The sequence below is a fragment of the Zosterops lateralis genome (genome assembly GCF_965231275.1).
Source record: "Zosterops lateralis genome assembly, chromosome: 13".
NCBI lineage: Eukaryota > Metazoa > Chordata > Aves > Passeriformes > Zosteropidae > Zosterops > Zosterops lateralis.
The window spans coordinates 798,960-819,088 of NC_139773.1; the positions used below are offsets into that span (position 1 = coordinate 798,960).

Genomic DNA, 20,129 nt, shown 5'->3' on the forward strand with positions numbered 1-20,129 from the left:
ATGGGAATTCCGAATAGATTTGGGAGGGAGGAAATAGTTCATGGCTTCTATTAGAGTCTCGTGAGAGGTGTGGCCTATCTATTGATGACCTACAGCCAAACACCTGTAGTAGCAGCACTGAAGGCAGCCAGCTCTGCTGGCTGACACTGAATGCCAGGGTCTGCTAAATCCCTACTGAGCTGCACCTTGCACTGCTTTGTTGAATGATTTGTGCTCTGTGGAATTCTTTTCCAGTTCAAATAAAGAAGAAGAAAAAAGAGTGGCATGGAAAAATTCAAAGCTTTTTTTTAGCCCCAGTTCTTTAGCTCAGAACATCACAGAGTACTTCCTGATGTATTTGTGGGGTTTAAATGCATGGTGTCATATGGCTTGCATTGAAGTTTTCTGAAAAATATTCTATTTTGGAGTTCGTTGAAGGATAAATCTGTGATGAATCTAAATGTGATGTGCCGAGTGAAATTTGTGGACATCTTCATCAAACTTGTCTCCCTGCTATTGTTTTTAATGTGAAAATGAGGAAGAATTCCTTTAGTAGTTTGCTTCTCATGAGGTAGAAGTAACTGGTAAGGCAGTTTCTCTCTGGTTTTAGAAGTCAGAATAGTCACCATAGTGACTTCTGAGACTGACATTTGAAAAAGATTATATTTAGTTAAAGATTCTAAAAGGTTTTAGTTTAGTGATACTGGGCATCTTCCTGCATCTATTATTCTTCTGTAGAAAAAGAAGTAACTGTTGTGCCAGTAAAAAGCCGTTGTTCTAGCTAAGGAAGAGACTATAGCAGTTGTCTTGAAGTGCTGCTTGTAGGCTGGTACCTGAGCTTCATATCCTGCCAGGAGGCAGGAGTTTTGATGTGTAAATGAAGGTATTCTTTGAAATGCTGGGAAGGCCTGGAGTGCCGGGCAAAGGATTCCCTCAAGAGCCCAAGGAATAGGAGCTTGGGGATTGTTACAACCCTTTGAATCTTGAGCTACAGACTGTCCAGGTGTAAGGGTGATCTTCCGTTTCTTTTTTAATTACATTTTCTTTTGATGCTCATCAGGAGCTCCCTTGTGCTTTTCTGAAATGTGGGAGAAATGGAAAGAAACACAGTATTTTTTCCATTAGCAGTTGGATATTTTACCCAATCTGACTGCACTGCCTCATTCTGAAGATAGGACTGTTACTTTTGAAGAACTTCTTTCAGTATAAGATGATTTCCTGTTTTCAGGGGGGAAGGGATTGCAGTCCAAGTAGCTGGTAGCCTGCCAAGGCCCAAACCTGAAAGCACTGGGTACAGTGAACTCGCAAACAAAGACTAATTGGTTATTTGTTTGAAGCTTTAGAAATACGGCCAGGTCTCGAAGTGCCCAGGTGACCTATTGATGTTTGCTGCGTTAAATGAAGTAAGTATATCTCTAGTGAGAAGGGTTCCACAGCCGCATCTATGAACACCCTTAACTGGTGCTTTCACGGGCTGCCTTGATGGAGAGATTTCATGGGCTGAGTGAACACATGAAGTCAGTGAGCTTTCTTCTGCTTCACGTCTTCAAATAAGGATTAAGGTACATGGGACAAATTGACTGGGAAATACAGGTTTGCACAGTTCATTTTGTCAAGAGAGGGTGGACTTTATGCCTCAGTGCCTGTGAATCTTGCAAGCTTTAAAAATCACTTTTAAACGTACTCCCTTTTTGTTGGTGGCTGTGTGGGGCAGGATCTTTTTCTCCTGATAATGTCTAATGAAATTAAATACTTATCTTGGTTATAATGGTATCAGAAGGCAATGCCAAGTGTTGTTTCCTAGCATGAAGGTAGAAAAAAGGGAAGGCCAGTGTTCAAAATATTAAGTTATAAAATAGAGGATTCAGTATTGGAAGAAAAACTGATAGCGATGATACTTTCTTTCCCTAGTTGGACATTTGATCTTGGAGCTTTTACTGGTTGTGTTTAAATGGTTTAGCAAAGCACTTCAGTCTGAAAAAGGCTGATTTTCTCTTAGTTTCACTGAGTATATAAAGCATATTGCATGAACAACATTTGGCAGAAGAGGAGCAAAATGTATCTGAAACCTTTAATTATATACTATAGGCAGCACTGTCTAGGTCAGAAGACACCATATTATCAAATAATGATACCATATTACCACCATATTATCCAATATTACAGGCATTCAGAACTTGCACAGTAGCTTGATTATTCAGTGAATAATTGGTCTTTGTTAAGCAGATAATGGCATTGTTTGCATTCAGAGCCTAGGTTTGAAGTGTGTGACATAGAATATTTGTATTTTAAATCATCTGGTATCCAGCTGATATAAGAACTAAATAGAGCAGAGTTCAGTAAAAGCTTCTAGGATGGTAGACTGTCTCTTCTGCTGTGCATGTCTTACTGACTGTATCATACCTGCAATTCTGAAGCTGTTGAAGAGGGGTTTTTTTTGTTTATTGAATTTAATTCTGTATGAGTGTTTGCAGCAATGCTTGGGACTATATAGACTGTTGAACATAGACCATATTAAAAACCAAACCAAACAGAAAATGTCCTGAAGAATAAAACAGTTTGGAAGCTTTTCAAACTGCTGGTGGCAGAAAGGGAAGAAAATAAATAGAGAACAAGAGTATGATTAAGACAAATAGGATTTATGAGAGAAATGCCATGTCTTTCTGTGTTACACATCACACCTTATTTTGCTTATCTAGAGGAGAGAAAGTATTTCTGCCTTATAAATATTTACTTAACTTTTTAATCCTTAAAGATCCCAAAGTGGAATGTGAAATTATTGACTGCAGTGTCAATAGCTGATGATTTTTACAAGTATGTCAGAATATGAGGTCAAGTAAGTTTGCAGGTTCCTTGGGCATTCATTTATGTAAGCTTATGCTTGGAGGTGACCGTCAGCTTGGTAGAATCCCCAGTGCTACAGTACTGTTTTTACAGGCTGGGGAGCGGGTGATGATGAACAGACCTTTTTTGTTTGGGTTTTATCTTACTTTCTTTTTCCCAAGACGGAGTTGAAAGAAAAGCAGTAAGGTGATAAAATTATTGCCTTTAAGGACAACAAAAGTGATCAAACCCACCCAAAGTAATGTTTTTTTTATCAAGTGCAGCAGTCAGCTAATTAAAACACGTTTTCTATCTGTGACTGTTTAGCCTGCAGAAGATGAGTCTGCCTTGCAATATAGAAGTTGTATTTTCCGTATGAGCTGAATGCCCATTTGAGCTGTGATCAGCACTCTGCCTTCCCTAAGGAGATGGCAGTGGTTGTAGCATTTATCATACATAAAGGAATCTGTCTTGCTCTATATATCTGCCAAAAGACATGTGAAAAATAGAGACCAAGGCAGCAGCTTCCATGATCACAGGAACCCCTCAGACAACAAGACTGATGGTGAACTAATGAAATCACTTCTCCCCTTCTCACCTGAGCCCCATATTCAGCCACAGCAATAGTTTTGAGTTGGGCTGATTTAGAAGCCTGTCTGTAAAGGAATCTGCTAGCAGAATATTGGCTGAAAGGTTTGTGTAGTGCGTGAAGCTGTTGACCTGTGCTGCAGAGACATGAACCTCTAGATGAAAACAAATTCTTGTTCACACCAGAAATAGAGTACCTGGGTAGAGTGCTGTGACTTACATTAAAAATGGTTACTTGAAAATTAAATGGCATAGTGGGCAAGCGTTGGAATTTTTGGTGTTCAAGGAAAAATTGCAGTGCATACAATTGTTTTAATAAAGGCAGGGAATTTGTCTGGGTTATTGAGGATTGAAAAGAGCACAGGATATAATGCATGTTCTGCTGTCATCATGCAGCCCTGTGACTGAAGCAGAGACATAAGACCAAGAGCAAAAGTTCTATTCAGGAAAGGAAAGACGGAGCAGACTTAAGTTGCAGAGCACTTTTTTAATGGAAAACCACCGAATATTAGAATTTGCTGTAGAATTTGCTCCTTTGCTCCAACATGTAGCAAAAATGATGGATCAGTGATTCTTCTGACTTGGCAAAATTAGGACTGCTCCCTGGAAAATGCAGCAAAAAAGCCTCAGAGGCTGCTCTGGGTATGCTCACAGATTTGTGTGCCTTTGCAAGGAAAGGAGAATCAAAGGACTTGCAAGCCAAGATCAAAATAAAAAATGATGTATAAAAGGTGCCATACATGACCTGTTTTCAATTCTCTGCTAAGGGCAATGAAGCTGCATGGTATGTAATTTCTAATGATCTTCCTTGTATCAAGATAAACATTCCCTTCATTTTTCCCTCTAAGAACTTAACTATAAGCATTCTTGTGATTTGAGCAAGGACAGATCCATCTGTAGCAGGAGCTGCTGGACCTACGTGCCAGACCGAGCTGCTTCGCGTCTTGCCGGTCATGGTGTGTGTAGTGTCAAAGGTGTTCAAGTTGCTAATTGCTAATTTAACATCCAGGTGAGAGGATGGATGACAACATTTGTATGTCCATAGCTAGAGTTTGTGTATCCCCTGTGCAAGGAGTATGGCAGTGTTTTCAAGCTTAGATTTTTGTCAGTTTTTATAGTTTCATGTTTGTTCTAATGCATGGATGAGTATGTGTTTAAATGAGTTTTCATCTTTTCTCTGAGATAGAGTTTAGCATTTTTATAATAATTTATTGTTATAAGTTATACAGCTGAACTGTTGGAGGAAATCATTCAGGCATGGGTTTTTCATGAAATAAGATCTAGTAACACTGTTCACTATTACAATTTATTTGCCTAGAAAATCCTACTAAGTTTTTTCTTTAAATAAGCAGGTAAGTTCCCTTTCACTTGCCCGGCTTTCACAAATTTCAGCACTGTATCTGCTGACAAAGTGAGTAGGTGAGGTTGGGAAAAGCATGTGGACTTTCTGTCATTATCTATGTGTGTATGTACATGTGGATCCTGTAATTTTTCTGCTTTGTGGGCTCTCATTACATTCATCCTGCTGCAGAGCTTCGAGTTTGATTTGTGCTTTCCACCAAGTTGTCTCTGGGATAGCCTCTCATCCCATTGATTTGCTATGATATTTTTATGCTAACTGTAGCAAAAAGAGATGTTAAAGAGAAATATTTCAAGAATTTCCAATTTGCTTTTCATCTTCTGGACACAAACTGGTAGAGCAAAGGGGAGAAAAGTCAGCATAATGTGACCAGCCGTCTCTGTAAGTTGTCGATGGAGCAGAGTTTGAGAACATCTGGACTGTGAAATGCACCTCTTGAACTTTCATTGATTGGTTCCTTGGGCTGCCAGCCAGGAAGTGTATTTTTAGACACTTGCAGCAAATCTTATTGCATGTGAGAGAATGCCAGATCCATAGTTTGTCAGCTGCTGTTTTTCAGTAAGTACAGAAAATGGATTTGGGTTTAAGTTAAGTAGTTGATTTGGTGCTGCATTGCAGAGTGCAGTTTGTACAGCTGTACCTGAGTTAGCTTTAAGTTGGGGAGCCTGGCAACTAGTCCCAAAGCCCAGCATAAGCTGTAGTAATTCTGAGTGCTAATCCAGAGAGGAAAACTTTTGGCCTGAACACTTTTCAGCAATCTTTTCTTTCACTTAGCCATGTCCTCTGAAAGCAGAGATGGGAAAAATGTGTGTGTGAGTTTAGTTTTTATGCCTCACCATATATGTTTTTTTACCAGAACAAAGGAAGACATATTAATTTAACGGAAAACAGATGGGTTGACTCCTTGTATGAGTGAAATGTGATGTGTACTACAGTTACATAGCACACTAGAGTACAGCTATTCTTGGGATTTCTGAAATGGGGCATGTTCTTGTTAACAGCAGAAGAAAATAGTTCTGCCCTCCAGCTGTGTGCTCTGCCTGTAGCTGCAGCAGTGGGCAGGGCAGTGGTGAAATGTATGTAAAGTGTGGGACTGCCTGAATCCATTTAGTCTCACTTGGTCTCATCACGTTCCTGAAGGATTCTGCTCTTGGTTGAGGGTGAACAGTGGTTTGGCCTGCCTGTATTTTTTAGCCTTTGGATGCTGTCTGATGCTACTTCTGAATGGCATTATATTCTGAAGTTCAGCACACTTGCTCTGGACACCTCTCTGTTTTGTGCTCAGTAGAAGAGCATTTCCAATATTAGCAGCTCTCAAAGTTACTTGGTAATGGAATATCTTGTCAAAACCTTGTTCATCTTTGATTCAAGACAGGAATTTTCCTATCCTGGAGCATTCCCTGTTTTGCTTGCTGTCTGTCCTGCAATTTCTCCTGAAAGGTCCTCTGTTCAGCATCAGTGTCATAGGTTCATTAAACCAACCTGTGTTGATAAGGTATTTATCAACAATCTACACTTGTTCAAAACTGAGTGATGTTATTACTGCAAACAATGCTTCAATTTAGATTAAGTACTTTGGAGCAGGGTTTATATAACTTTAAAAACCACCTTCTGAATCACCTAAATGTCTCTAAATAGCATATGAATAACTAAAGTATGGGCCAACTTTCTTGTGTTCTTTTCTAGGACCTTAAAAGTCTTAGGATTCTGGTTTTCCTTTTGGAGTCTTTCCCATCTTGGCCCACAGTGGAGTTTGCAGTGGACTCCTTTGTCAGCTCTCACTGAGAGCAGATGCTTGGGACCATCTGAAAGCTTTCTGTCCTCTACTTTTTGAGTGCTGTGTGCTCTATAGTTCATAACCTGTCAATTGTCAACATTGTGTTTTAAAAGAGTACGTTGAGAGTGAGAAGAATTGTACAAGAGAGTTTTACTAAGGACCAGCGTTTTGGAGCTATGAAGATGAGAAATTAAGGCTCACAAGATGTTGTCCCTTTAAATTGGTCTTTGCGGCAGATTGTCTCATTTCTAGTGCTTGTTTTTACAGTGTCAAGTGCAGTAGATCTCTCACCTGATGCCAGTATCATCTTAATACCTTGCGAATATTCTTGATTTACTGGAAAATTTGTATTGATTTTGATTTTTTTATATTTCTGATTCAAATAAGATTTCAAAACCAAATAATTTTAATTTTGGAATATTTTCATATGCATTTAAGAAAAACTCAACAAACTACACTTACAATCCTGGAGGCTTTTCTTTCTGTTGGAAAGTGGCAGGATTTTTACCAACAGAATGCTAAACCAAAAGTGAGAAACTTGAATACTAATCCACATTTTATCATCTATTTCCTATGTGGTCTTGGGCTTTGTGTTCAGTTAGGAAGTATGTATTGAGTAGCTTATTTAAATTCTGTTGAAGGGTCTGGGGAGTCTTCGGCTGAGTTTGATAGATTGCTTATTAGATAATGGTTGGGCTGGTGCAATAGTCATACACTTAAATTTTCAGAGCTGTTTGGCCAGTTCTTCATTATTTTAATCCAGAAGCTAATACAGGTCTAGCTTCTTTGGTCTCATCCATTTGTTTCTAACATGTTTTCTTGAGTTTTCTATCTCTTAAAAATATTTAATGACTGGACTGGTAAAGTAGTTCATTTGGTGGGGTTTTTATTTTTAATAAAGATGAATTGATAAATATTAAAATCTGTGTTTGCAGCTGTAAACAGACACAGTTCTGTTACAAGCAGGTGACTGGTACTTGTTATTGGTTGAAGAGCAAAAACAGGTTTTATTTATATCTTGACGTTTGTTTACTGTTTTGGGGCTTGCATTGCAGTATGGATCCCTTGCATAACCTTTGCTTGAAAAGCATCCTTTTATCTGCTCGGTGTATTAGACAGAACCTCCTTATTGGATATGGGTCATGGGACTTGAAGTACCAAATAAGATACTGCTGGAATAGAGCTGAGGAGGGTGGCAGGATGACTGCTATGCTGGGTCACACATTGGCCAAAGCTTTTCTGCCTGTGTGGTGCCACAGAATACTGGAAGATAGAGGACAAAGGGTTTTTTTGTGGGGCAATGTGGTTAGAGTTTCCTGTTCTCTTCATAATCTTATAATAGTTACTAAACAAAGCTTTTTAAAATATGTGTTTTATATATTCCCCGTGCTGAGCTCTAGGGTAGCAGAGTTTGTTGCATAAGTTTTCATTGTACATTTCTCCAGCAGACACTGTCATATGTGATAGAAGTGTTCACAGAAAATTACTGTATCTCCTTTAATATACATTTGTTATCATTATTTAATACACTGACAAAAGCCACTGAGGTCTGATTTGAAGTTAGTGCCAGGCATTTTAAATGAGAATAACTTCTCTCCATCATCTCCATAACTGCAAATTAACTGCTATGGCTGTATATTGAAATAGCAGCCTAGGAATTAACGTGCATGACTTTTAATTGAAAATACATGAGAGTTTTGTATATGCTATTTATTTCTTCCCATTTTGCAATGATTTGATGAGTATTGGGTAGAACAGTTACTGCAAAGTTTACTTGTGGAATTACTGGAGAAGCTGAGGGCAGGTCCCTGTCTGTGCCAGTCCCTGCCCTGTATTTTCTGGTTGTGTTGTCAGTGACAGCTGGAGCTTGCTGGAGCCAAACCTGATGGATTCTTGGGGCCACTTCAGGAAGACCAGCTCCCAGGCACAGATCCATTTTGTTGCTAGATTCATCAGTTTGCCTTCCTTATTATGTCTTACCACTCCAGTTCCTTTAAATTTATTACCGAAAACTTCTCTAAGGCAGAGAAGTTCTCTTTTTTTTTTTGGTTGGTTGTATTTTTTCTTTTTTTCTCTCTCCTCATTCTTTTCCTCGTCCATGAAGGAAAAACTGGGGTCCAGGAAGCCATGGTCTAGTCCTATGAAGGCACCTGGAGTGGCATTCCGGCACCAGAGTCCAAAGAGCTGAAGCAGTGTCAGAGCATTAACACTTTTGTTTGAACCATGGTGCATATTTTATCTGCCTCTAACATATTACTGTTCTTACTGCTCAGTGCCTCTCACTTGCTCATGTTCTTCTGGGGCTGTAGTTTTATCACGTGTCTTTAGGGCCGTGGTTCAAAGTGCATTGCAGAAGCCTGGGGGAATACTGAGGTAAATTTAATATCTAAATCCCAGAGTACCATCCTCATTGCTTCACAACATGGATTTCTTAGCATATTAGCAGTAGCACCAAATTAGTGTGCCACAGGAAAAGCTGGTTCTAGGCTCACAGTTTTGAATCACAAAAAGATTAATTTCCTAGTGAAGAGTGAACTTTGTGAGCCTTTAGCAACTGGAAGTTGATTTTAAGTTTATCTTAATGCTGATGCTGTCAGTGGAAGAGCACAAGCCGACACTTCTCCCCTCTAAATCAAAGGGAGTTCATGGGTGGGTGTTCCTGCATCTCCTTTGAAATTTATTCAGTAGCTTGTGATGCTCTGCATTTCCTCATGTGACAAGAATATCAGTCCTCTCTGTTCTTGCAGAGTTTAAAAGTGATGAGGTCTGGACAGAGATGGTGGTGTTAAGTATTCTTGAGAGGGGAAAAAGTTAAGTGGGACATTTTTACTTTCCATGTATGGTTTATTTTATTACCAGTAGCTGAATGCATTTTAATATGTATTTATATGAATAAGCAAATAGTTTCATTCTGAAGGAATTCTGCATGCCTGTTCAGATCAAATGTTTTTAACATTTTCAGAAAGTACTTCCCTTGCATACTTCATTATTCCTTTTTGTATTCCATACAAAATAACTGAGGAATCAATTACTTCTAGTAAAAAAGAACCCTCACTTCCTATCCCCTTTTCCAGATCCAGTGGGTAGAACTGTTGCCTTATCTGTTCAATTTGCAGTGGACAGACTAGGCACACTCCAGACATAGCTGGCCGTGTGTGTGTCCCCTGTGATGTGTTCTGGCCTCAGTTAGAGGTGGGGGGAGGGCACACTGCTGCAGGAGGGAGTCTGCTCCAGCTGCTCTGGGGGGCTGTGGCAGCAGGTACTTCACAGGGCTGTCTGAGCTGGGGCTGCTTGCCCACAGCTTGGACCAAGTCCCTCGCCATCAGTACTTTGTGGCAGAAACCAGGCCTGTAATTTGCAGTAAGTGCATTCCATCACCTGCTGAGGGAACTAGGGTGACCTGATTAAATGCACCAGACATATATTAAATAATGGCTATCAGTACTCTGGATGCTGTAATGAAGTAGTTAAATCTTGCCTTTTGGGCTCCTGGTGATCAGAAAAGACTCTGGCAGCCAAAAACAGTACAGCTGTTGTGTCCCCATTCCTCTGTGTGATAACTTGCCTCTGAAGTACAAGACAGATGTGAATTCAAGAATTTTGGTGTGTTTTTGAGAGTGGAGGTTATCCTGTGTGCATCACTAGGATTAAATACTGCAAGTATTCGTAAATTTGCATTCAAAACAGCGGGGCTGTTTGTTTCCAAAAGCTGAATTACAAACCATAGCACTGTCCAAGAGGAGAGCAATAAATTTCAGATCAATGGGCTAATTGTTGTATACTTGCTTTTAAGATAGACAGTAAAGCCATAAATTCATATAAATTTATTGCATTTTGTCTGGAACATTGCCCATAATACTTTCCAGTAATGACAAAACTGATATTTCTCACAAATGTATTTGTGATGTAGTTGGTCTTAGAATGAAATATTTGGTTCCAGATGCTTGTTTTGATTTGTCTAATACTGGATTTAGTACCAGTCTAGTTAGGTTTATGGTGATTGTGCGAGAGACAGAATTGGTCTAAAGAACTTTTCACTTTCCTTCCTAGCTGGAAACATAATATTTATGGGCCTCACAGAGTAGAGTTGTAATTGGCAAGACGCATTGAAATACTCAGCTTCAAGAGATGCCAACAATTTCTTACAAGATTTTTCTCTGTACTTTTTCCCATTCTTATTGTAGTTTTGTGAATCTTCTGTATTTTGGTTGACATTACGTTCTCTAGAAAACTATAGGATACTTCTAAAATTTCTAAAGGCCTTTCATTCCAGAATTCATTAGGCCCAGGATCTGAAGAAAATTAAAATCAATAACTTGAGGAAGAGTCTTAAGGTTGAAGGTTAATGGCTGAAAGACAGTCTCAAAGTTACATTAATCTAAGTGTATGATCAGAAGTTCAAGCGAGAGTTAAGCTCCAAGTAAGATCGGCAGCACATATGGTGGATGAAAATGTAGTGAGTTTTGCCTGTTTTTCTGACAGACAGGTGGTGACAGACACCTGTACTTCCACATGACTAAGAGAGATTGCCCCCTGAACTGCCACATACCTCGTATTCAGGATGTCTCAAAGATTTGTGTTATTCTGCTGGTGTTGTTAAAAGCCTGAGTGAAATTGCAGCTCTGTTCAAATAAAATTTGCTGTTGGATTCAAATGGACTTCTATTCTTACCTCAAAAGCCATTGATACGCTGCAAAAATTAGGTTCATGTGTAATAATCAGAGATTATCTAATCTAACTGCTCAAATCTAATCAGAGATGACCTACCAGGTATCTAAATAGACCTGAAAACTTTGATTTTAGTATGTTCAAAGGGGTACATGTTTTTTTCTTCACTATTCTGAAGAGCGTCTGGACAGATCTTGCTTGGCTTGAAAACAACAAATGTGGCTGCAGGTTTCTGGTTTGGCTTTTCCGCTGCATTTCCAGGGAGCAGGAAAAAGAGAATTAAAATGAGCATCCAGGAGTTGACTCTTGACAGACAAAAGCAAACCGAGCTTTATTGAAACTAAATTGATACTTGATTTGCTTCCAGTAGTAATAATTTGGTTTAATACAACTTGACTAGGTTAGTGTCATTCCCAAATGTTTAAATTCAGAAATGTAGTTGTTTTTAGCCAAGGAAATACAAACCCAACTTTGGGTTTCAAATGGGGGGTGTGCATGTGTTTTTGTTTGAGGAGGTTTGTTTGTTTGTGTCTTTTGAGATACAGAATTTGTGACACAAATAATAATTGGGGGGGGGGGGGGGGGCGGGGAGGGGTGCCTGTGTTAGGAAATTTGTCCAAATGATTATCTGACTGAGCCCAGAGTAATTTAGTTTCCTGGACCAGAAAAAGTCAGATGTTTTTAGTCCAGTGGGGCTGTTGATGCCAGTCTGTTTCCTATCAGCATGTGCAGTGGCACATTTCAAAAGCAAGCTAATCCTGAGCTTCCAACAGTGATCCCAGGAGCAGCACCCACACAATGTCGTGGAGGAGCCGGTCCCTGTTTGGGTCCCTGTGTTGTGGTGTACAAAGGGATCCATCTCCATGGGAGCCCTCTCTGGCCCAGGTGCTGCTCTGTGTGTGCAGCTTTGACCTCACATTGCAGCCGAGGTCCCCCAGCAGCAGCTGCAGATGTGAGCGGAGCAGGAGATGCTCAGGCGTGCAGAGGAGTGCTGTGAGCTGCCAGCCCTGAGCCCAGTCCTACTGGGGAACAGCTGCTTAAGGCTCCCCCTTACTGAGGAGGCCCAAACTGGGAAAACCAGACAAATCTGTAAAGGGACTTTTTAGCTGTGTGATCGTTCTGTTTTGTTTGTTCTCTGGACTCAAGAACCCTGTGGTGTGGGGATCTTTTCTGCCACATGCAGGAGCTATAGATAACTATGGGGATCACCAATTTATTGCAGCTAAATGAGAGTGGTTTGTAAAATGGAAAGGGAAATGGCATACTTGGAATTACTCCAGACAAAGAGATCAAATAAATAATCTTCTGGATGAGTGAATGCCAGTTGTTTATTGAGGAGCTAAGAGCAAACTTGCTATTTGGATAGCCTTTGTAGGTTTTGCACATCTTTAAGATCCATATTGCTCTCAGAATTTGCCATAGTATTAAACTTCCTCAAGCAGAAGGCCTTCAGTGCAAAGAATACCTTTTCCTTGCTCCATGGCATCTTCTGAATTAGCAACACTGTGGATTGCTGCAGTACCTGCCAGACCTGTGCCTTTTCTGGAAAATATTGGGAGTGTGTGAGAACCATGAATTCCAGCAGTGCCAGTATGCACTGTTGTAGCATGAAGTGAATGAGAACCCAGAGGAGCTGTGGGCAGGTCTTGTGCTGAAAGCCTGTTGATGCTGGAGTATTTGCAGGTCACAGAACCTATCTGGAGACCTGCTACACAACCCCTGCCCTCCTCCCCAGCTTCCAGGTGAAGAGAGCGCAAGGAAAGAGCATAAGTGGAGTCTTTTTATAACCTTCCCAAGCAGAGCAACTCCTCCTTTTGGTTCTGGAAGTGCCAAGTGCTGCACACCTGCAAGCTCCTTGGAAGAGGGTAGGCTTGACTGGGCTCTCCTCAGAGTTTGTTTTGGATTAGTCCTCCTCTAAAGGCTTGGTTCCAGCTACTGTTACTTGGTTACAGCTACTTGTTCTGTATTCCAGATTTGCAGTACTGAAACGTTCGGGATTCAACCAATGATCATGTTGCATTTGTGAAGAGTTTATTGTAACTGTGCACAAGATAATTTTTCTCTTCTTTGCCCCATCTAGGCTTCTCTCTAGAAAGTGTGAGTTACACTTAGGAATAATGAAGGTCTTTAGTTACATGATTACATGCTGGGTTTTTTTTTTCTTGAACAGCATTCTGTTTAATTTCAGCATACAGGATGATTCCACAAGGGGATAGAATTATGACTGCATGAGCAAGTGCAAATCTGCCATTTCCTAATTTGTGAATGCCTGACTTTTTTTCTTTTTCCCAATCTAAATACATTTCCTTTTTTTTTCCTTTTTTTTTTTTTTTTAAGGTGCTGTATTTAAAAACTTTGCTGTCAATCCCTCCATGAAAAAGATGCAAAATTCAATGTCCTTTCTTCCTTGAAATAAAAAGCTCCTTCTCTTGTGCTTCTTTTCTTTTGGACACTGCATAGAAATGTTAAAGATGAAGGAAGTTAATTTGCTTTTTATTTTTTGTTTGGCATCTCTGTGTTCATAATTTTTTTGACGAATCTAATACTTCATCAAATTCTTGTCTTACAGAATTCATTAGGGAGGGTCAGTTTAATTAAGAGAATTTTTTTTTTTAATATCATAAGCTGTGATTTTTCCTGTTGGGCAAAAAAGAAAAAGCAAGGAAGTGCTGGAACAATGCCTGCAAATTTGTCAGGTTTTCCACTTCAGAAGTACAAGTTGCTAGATTTCTGGAGGGAACAGTTTTGGCATACATGACCAATAAAACTTTCTAAATGCAGATGATTTGAGCTAATTAAAATTCTCAGGACAAAAACCGTTGTAATCACAGGGGGCCTGGGAATTTCAGTTCTTGAAGAAATGCAGCGTGCCGTAGTAGCAATGAGTGATCACATCAGGTTTGTGGGGATCCTCAGGATGCTATCCACGGTCTCCATCACCAAAAAATTTGGCTTGGCTAATTCACAAGAACTAAATGTGTAAATCACTCTTGTCGTTTTGCTTTGAAAGCTTCTGGGGAAATGTCTGTTTAGGTGTTTCCCATGCTGTTATTACTCTTATTTCAGATTTATTCCTTTTCTTCCTGTTTTTCTTCCTGTTTTTCTGAATAGCTCTGTGACCTCCTTAGGATTGCCCAGCTGGCACATGAGTATCCATCATTTGCATTTTCACTTTAAAGTGTGTAAGGCTTTCAACTTATAGACTGAAATAAGAATGTAACTTGTTTGCATAAAGGAAGCAAAATTCTGTTTCTTAATGTGGACTAGATTCAGCCTGAAAAGCTCTAGTGTGACACAGAAGAAGAAATCCCCCACAGAGGTCCTCCTCCTCTGCACCCCTTCCCCAGTCTCTTCAGTGATTTTGTGCCGATGTTTGCTCCAGTTGAATATTGCCAATGGCTAGGGCTCTGGACATAGTCCTTGAGTGTTTCTGATCTAAAGTCTTTCTGCTCTGTGTGCTTTGTTTCTTTGGCTATACACAATGCCTTGCCCTGCACTCTCACTTTCGCTGACAGAACTATTTTTGGTGCTGTACTATGACCTGTATCAGGGAAGCCATCCTGCTCTTCTTTTTTTTTTTTTTTTTTTTTTTTTTTTTTTTTTTTTTTTTTTTTTTTTCCTTAGTGGATGGGGGTGTGGGCAGAGGACGGAGCTGAAGCTGGTGAGAACACAAAACCCCACGTTATGTTGCAGCCACAGCAGTGTTTCCTTGGCTGGGGCCTGTGGCATTTCCTTTGAATGCAAACTCTGAGCCTGTCCAAGTGTCTAAAGCTGCTTTTGGGGGACTTATTAGAAGAACATGCCAGAATTTGGTTTTGTAGCTACCTTGTAAGGGCACAAACTTGGATACTTCAGGTAGCATCTGAATTTTGTACAGGAGCTTACAGATTCATGATAATATGCCTCAGAACACGAGCAAGTGCAGCAAACAGCTCTGAATCATGTTGTCTTGACTTCAGCTCAGCTGAAAAGGGTACAAGTTCGTAGAGACTTTGGTCCAAAAAGGCTTAAATTAAATCATCTTCCTACTCCCCACCCCCAAATTGGCCCCACTACATTGTGACACATATTTTGTAAGACTGTGCTTAAATCAACACTGAAAGCCGTGGTTTTCATGCACCAGTATAGATTTTTTTTTAAGTTTGCGATTGGAGTTTGGTTTTGTTTTTTGTTTTAGCTTAGAGTGTATGTACACCATGTGCTATGCTTTAGCATATATTTTCCAAACTCTGTTCTATGCTTTTTGTTGTTTCAGCTGGATTTTATCTCCCACTAGCTGAGGTGTGGTGACTGACAGTAGAAGATTGATGTAAACATTAACAAATCAGCTGGGGCAGGATGTGTGCTGGGCAAGGCCAGCAGCAGGAACCTTTGCTCAAGTGCATATCATGACCCCAGCACCTGCACAGGCAGGAGCTGTGAGCTCTGCTTGCCAGTGCCCCTTGCACAGGAGAGGGAGAAAATCACAGTCAGCCTAAGGGCAGCTCACAGAAGCCTTGGGGAGCACTGGCTCCCCAAGTGTAGTACAGGTGCCAAGAACAGAGCAAAGCCAAAGGGCTTGGAAGGCAAAGACAACACTTTGAAGCATTTTGGAGATCTTTCCTCAGAAAAGGCTCAGTGGTTGGGTACAACTTCCTTCAATGCTAAGGAGGGGTGAAGACTGAATCAGCTTGGCTGAGATTTGAGCTGTGGTCCCACACATTCTAAACTGGGCTATCAGTTGCAAATTTACATGCATCCCATCAGATTGCACTCTCCTCTTGGTACATACAAGATGTCAGTCATTCAGTGCAGTGAATGTTTCTGGTTGTTGCACTGCTTGAAAGTTTGCACTAGAAACTAGTGGGACAATTCCTTTCTGTCATACCTGCCTCCTAAACTGTTTCTGTTAAACTTTGGAAACTGTGCTCCTGCTACAGCCATCTCACATGGAAAACACTCCACGGGACAAACAATTGCTGAACTCTCAGGGGTCAGGCATTGCCCATGGTCACGTGGCAGCTCAGCAGGTGCTGTGTGCTGCCTAGTCTCAATTCTACAAAGTGGGGAAAAAAGCCAAAAACCCTGGACCTGTTAGTAATTCCATCAGATGAGACTATGAGAGATGAAGCATTTTTGTCTACTGAACATTGAGTGTGTTAGGTGGGGAAAGGGCTGTATAGAAAAATTTTCATTCAGATGGTGGATGGAATACTCAGAAGTTGCCCTCTGCCTGTCTTTGTTGGCAGGGAGAAGAGCAATGTTATTCCCTTTGCTTATGGAAAATCCTATAGGAATGCAAGCAAGAGATAAGTTAAGAGAATAAAACTGCCCTCCTGATCCCTGCTGCCTTTAAACACCACTCAGTTGCACAGAAATTTCATGTGGAAATTGCAAGTGGTTTATGTTGCTATAAAATGTGATTTTTTTAAAGGAAGTTAAAAACAGATGAGGTGGAGTAGATGGGTAAAAAACCACATTTTTGCAGAATACCAGTATATGTTAAGATACTTCTGTTGCTTGCATAAAGCCTGGAAAGAAGCATGAATCACACTAATAATCCGTTTAGGAAATAGATACATATACACAGCCTATTACATTTTTTTGTCCACTTACTGACTATTTGTCTCTTCAGTTCAATAAATCAGCTAATACATTAGGCATTTTTACCAGAGATTACTCACGTTTTGCCGCTTTCTGTTTCAGGGAGGTTGCAGTGAGTCCTTTGGAGGGCTGAGTCCCCGTCTCTCCTTTCAGGTGTCTCGACGTTGCTCGTCTCAGCGCGGTGAGCTCCTCGTGTCATGGTAGCGATCCCTGCAGCTACAGCAAGCTGGACTCTGCTCCCTGCAGAAGAGCTGCTGCCCTCCTGCCAGCGGCTCCTTCAGGCCTGGGGTGAGCAAACTTTACCTGTAGAGCTGCCAGCTCCAGCAGAAGGAAGCTAGCCTGGCTTAGTGCTGCTGCCACTGGTCACATCCAGTTCAGAGCCCTGGCTGAGTTGTAAAATACAATTCTGTTTGGTGGCAAATGTACTTCCAGCTTTGGAAAAGCAAGAAACTCTGTTCTGGAGGGACAAATATTTAATGTTTGTGTCCTGACCCATTCCCTAGAATCTTATAGTTAATCTAAAATAGAAGATTTCTTAGAATATAAATGTACAGGTTTTGTCACTGCTTGCTTTTCTAAGTCCTCTTTGGGAGTGAGATGGGGGTTACCAGCACTGTGCTGTCTCCTGGATAAACGGTGAGGTTTTACTAGGGTAGGAAGCTTCCTTTGCCTGTCTGTTCTCTAAGGCCAGTTTCCATCAGTCTTATTCCCATTTCCTAAACCAGCTCTATCCACATGTACTTGTTACTCTCCAGGCCTGCAAATGCAGTTAGAGCAGGATTCTGAGTTTTCTCAGTCTCAGAAGACAGGTGCACAGTACCTCATGCCTTGACCATTTTCTCATGCTGAGTGCTTAGAGCAACTGATTTGGGTAAAATTTTTCATTCAGAATTGTTTGGGGTTGCTTCATGTTGTAAAACTGTCAACTGAAAAGGAGATGCTAGGGGGCCAACATTGCAAAACAAGCCTGAGTTTTATATTTTAGTTTTGTTGTGCTGGTAGGTGCAACAATTGCCATCAGAAAGCTTTGTGTGATTGAAATATTCATAATTTTAGACAAATGTTTTAGTATTTTGCTGCCTTAGGGATATAGTAAATAAAATATTCAAGGCATGCAAAGGCTAGGGAATAGACTCCTGTTGATACTTGAATGGATATCAAATCAATTTCTGCTGTATTAGCGAAGATTTATCTGAAAAACATTTGGTTCTTACTCTGTCTTTAGAAGTGTTACAAGATTGTAAATAAATGGAGGGGGTGTGTCTTTCTAAAGTATGTGTAGTCTTTTGTTTTAAAGTTGTCCTCTTCATATGAAATTAAATTGCTTTTGGCTGATTTATCTACCTGAGGAGGGTGATCACAGTGTAGAACTTTCTTTTCTTGCATACCCAGGCACATTATCTGGAAAATGTGAAAATGCATTGGCTACATTTTGTGGTTTTGTAAAATTACAAAGCATGAAATAAAGCCTTGGAAATGGCTCTACAAAAGATGTAAATTCAATTTTACTTTTTTGTATGAAATGATTGTTAAGGATCTTAATGTAGCTACATTTGTATATCTCCAGTGTAAATACTTTACTAACAATTCAGCCTGTAAGTGACTCTGGGATAAAGTTTTAGTATAAGAGCATTTTTCATGAGCATTTGTGTTACTGTAAGTAATTCTAATTTGCCAATGTTTATTTCTGTTTAATCAAAATAGAATCTGTTTTTATGTTATTTTTAAAAATTTTGTAGCATCTAATTTCACAATAGCTTCACAAGGTCTTTCATGATTTTTAAGAGCTTTTGTTCGTTGTGTGGTATTCCTCATTTTTCCTGCTTCCAAAACCTGTGTATCAGTATTTCATTCTCACAGGCTTGTCCTCTTTTTCTCTGGTGGCCATGCATTGCTCCAGGTACAGGACAAGTAGAGATCTTGCCTTTTCCAAATGTGTTGCTGGATTTTGTTGATCAAAATACTATCCTATTAACAGCCCATCTAGAATGTTTAACATGATTTAATTTTTGGAAGAGACTTCCTAAGATAGCAGAGGGAGTCAGGAACAGCTCAAACTGGAAAATGGAGAGCAAACCCCCAAACTTCATTGACAATGTTAACGCTTATGTCTAGAAAGTATAAAAAATAGTAAAAAAATAATCTTCCAATAGAATTTACACTCCTGAAGCCATGAGCTTTCTCTGAAAATCCCCTTCCCCCTCTGATCTCAATTCTTTTCTCAACAATCTAGTGATTTAAAACAATGCCTGTGTTCTTATGGAATTATGTATGTGTCTGTGTGTAAAAGTTAATGCCTTGTAACTTTACAGCTTCCATAATATGGAGGAATTAGCCTGGAATAAAAACACTTTGAAAAAAAAAATAATGGGGGGAAAACTAACTTATTGAACACATTTGCAATATGACAACAGAAGTCAGTGTAGCCCTTTGGATTTCTTTCAGCTGTGTTTTAGATAACCTTGTTTTGCTTCTCATAGAGACCTAATCATGCAAGGCTAGAATTTTAATGCAGAGAAGTTGGAAGTAGTTAAATATTGGAACCGCTGCTGATTTGGTTGCAACCTCCCAACATGACCAATCCTCAGTAAGTACCATGTGATACAACTTACTTTAAATGAAAAGAGCAGGCTGCTACCTGGAGAATAACTGTGTGACATCAGGAAGGTTTTGTATTCGTCTGAAGCGTGGGAATTAGCAGAAAATACATGAATGAGGCTGTAAGCATGTCTGATGTGTTACTAGTGGCTGAAAATTAGTATGTTATATTATTTTTCAGATCTGTTTATATTTCTTTTTCCCGCCACCAAAGCTGTCTGCCAACAGCAGTCTGTTTGTTTTTCTTTTCAATCAAATCAGACTTTATCTGTCATCTAGTTTGTCTAAGAATACAGAAACTCAGTACTGTTGGGGGAGGGAAGGTTGCACCGACCCATTTCCTTTTTTTTTTATAATACTGGAAGTTGGATCGTTGTATGCTCTTTCACATAAAACTGAACCAGCTTGGACTTACAAAGGTGAATGTCCACAGGATGGCATTAAAGGTAAAAATGAAAGAAAAATCTTTCTAAAAATAGCTTTTACCTCTGGTTTTCTGTTTTCAAATTGTTTACAGAAGAATACAGTTCTGTTGGAAATTAAAGAATTTCATTAATTTTCATTATTAGTTACACATAAATAAAATAAAAGCTTTTAGGTTGTTCAAATTTTACTTCCTTTTATCTCCTTTATCTTCCACAGTGTGACACAGCTGCAGCCTTTCCCTGCCAAATACTCTACATATAACAGCATATTACTTTCTTGGGTAATTCTGGTGCAGTTAGCTCCTTTTAATTCAAGAATAACGTCCTC

At 39.8% G+C, this 20,129-nt stretch overlaps 2 protein-coding genes across 10 annotated transcripts in view; one reads left to right on the forward strand and one right to left on the reverse strand.

Moving 5' to 3' along the window:
* Positions 1–16,992, reverse strand: part of NRG4 (neuregulin 4) — a 52,556-nt gene extending 35,564 nt beyond the window's left edge. For 3 of the 8 annotated variants that reach the window (XR_014591089.1, XR_014591090.1, XR_014591092.1), the window contains exon 1: positions 16,859–16,992. The gene's annotated coding sequence lies outside the window, so the exon portion shown is untranslated. The remainder of the gene's footprint in view (positions 1–16,858) is intronic. The other 5 variants (XR_014591091.1, XR_014591093.1, XM_083871125.1 and 2 more) reach the window with 4 other exon arrangements.
* TMEM266 (transmembrane protein 266) overlaps positions 16,958–20,129 on the forward strand; it is a 59,344-nt gene continuing 56,172 nt past the window's right edge. The window contains exons 1-2 of one of the 2 annotated variants that reach the window (XM_083871116.1): positions 16,958–17,066; positions 19,259–19,365. In XM_083871116.1, the coding sequence (XP_083727242.1) occupies positions 19,352–19,365 (14 nt within the window). In that variant the 5' untranslated portion in view covers positions 16,958–17,066; positions 19,259–19,351. Of the gene's footprint in view, positions 17,067–17,376; positions 17,415–19,258; positions 19,366–20,129 lie in introns of those variants that run through there. The other variant, XM_083871117.1, reaches the window with a different exon arrangement.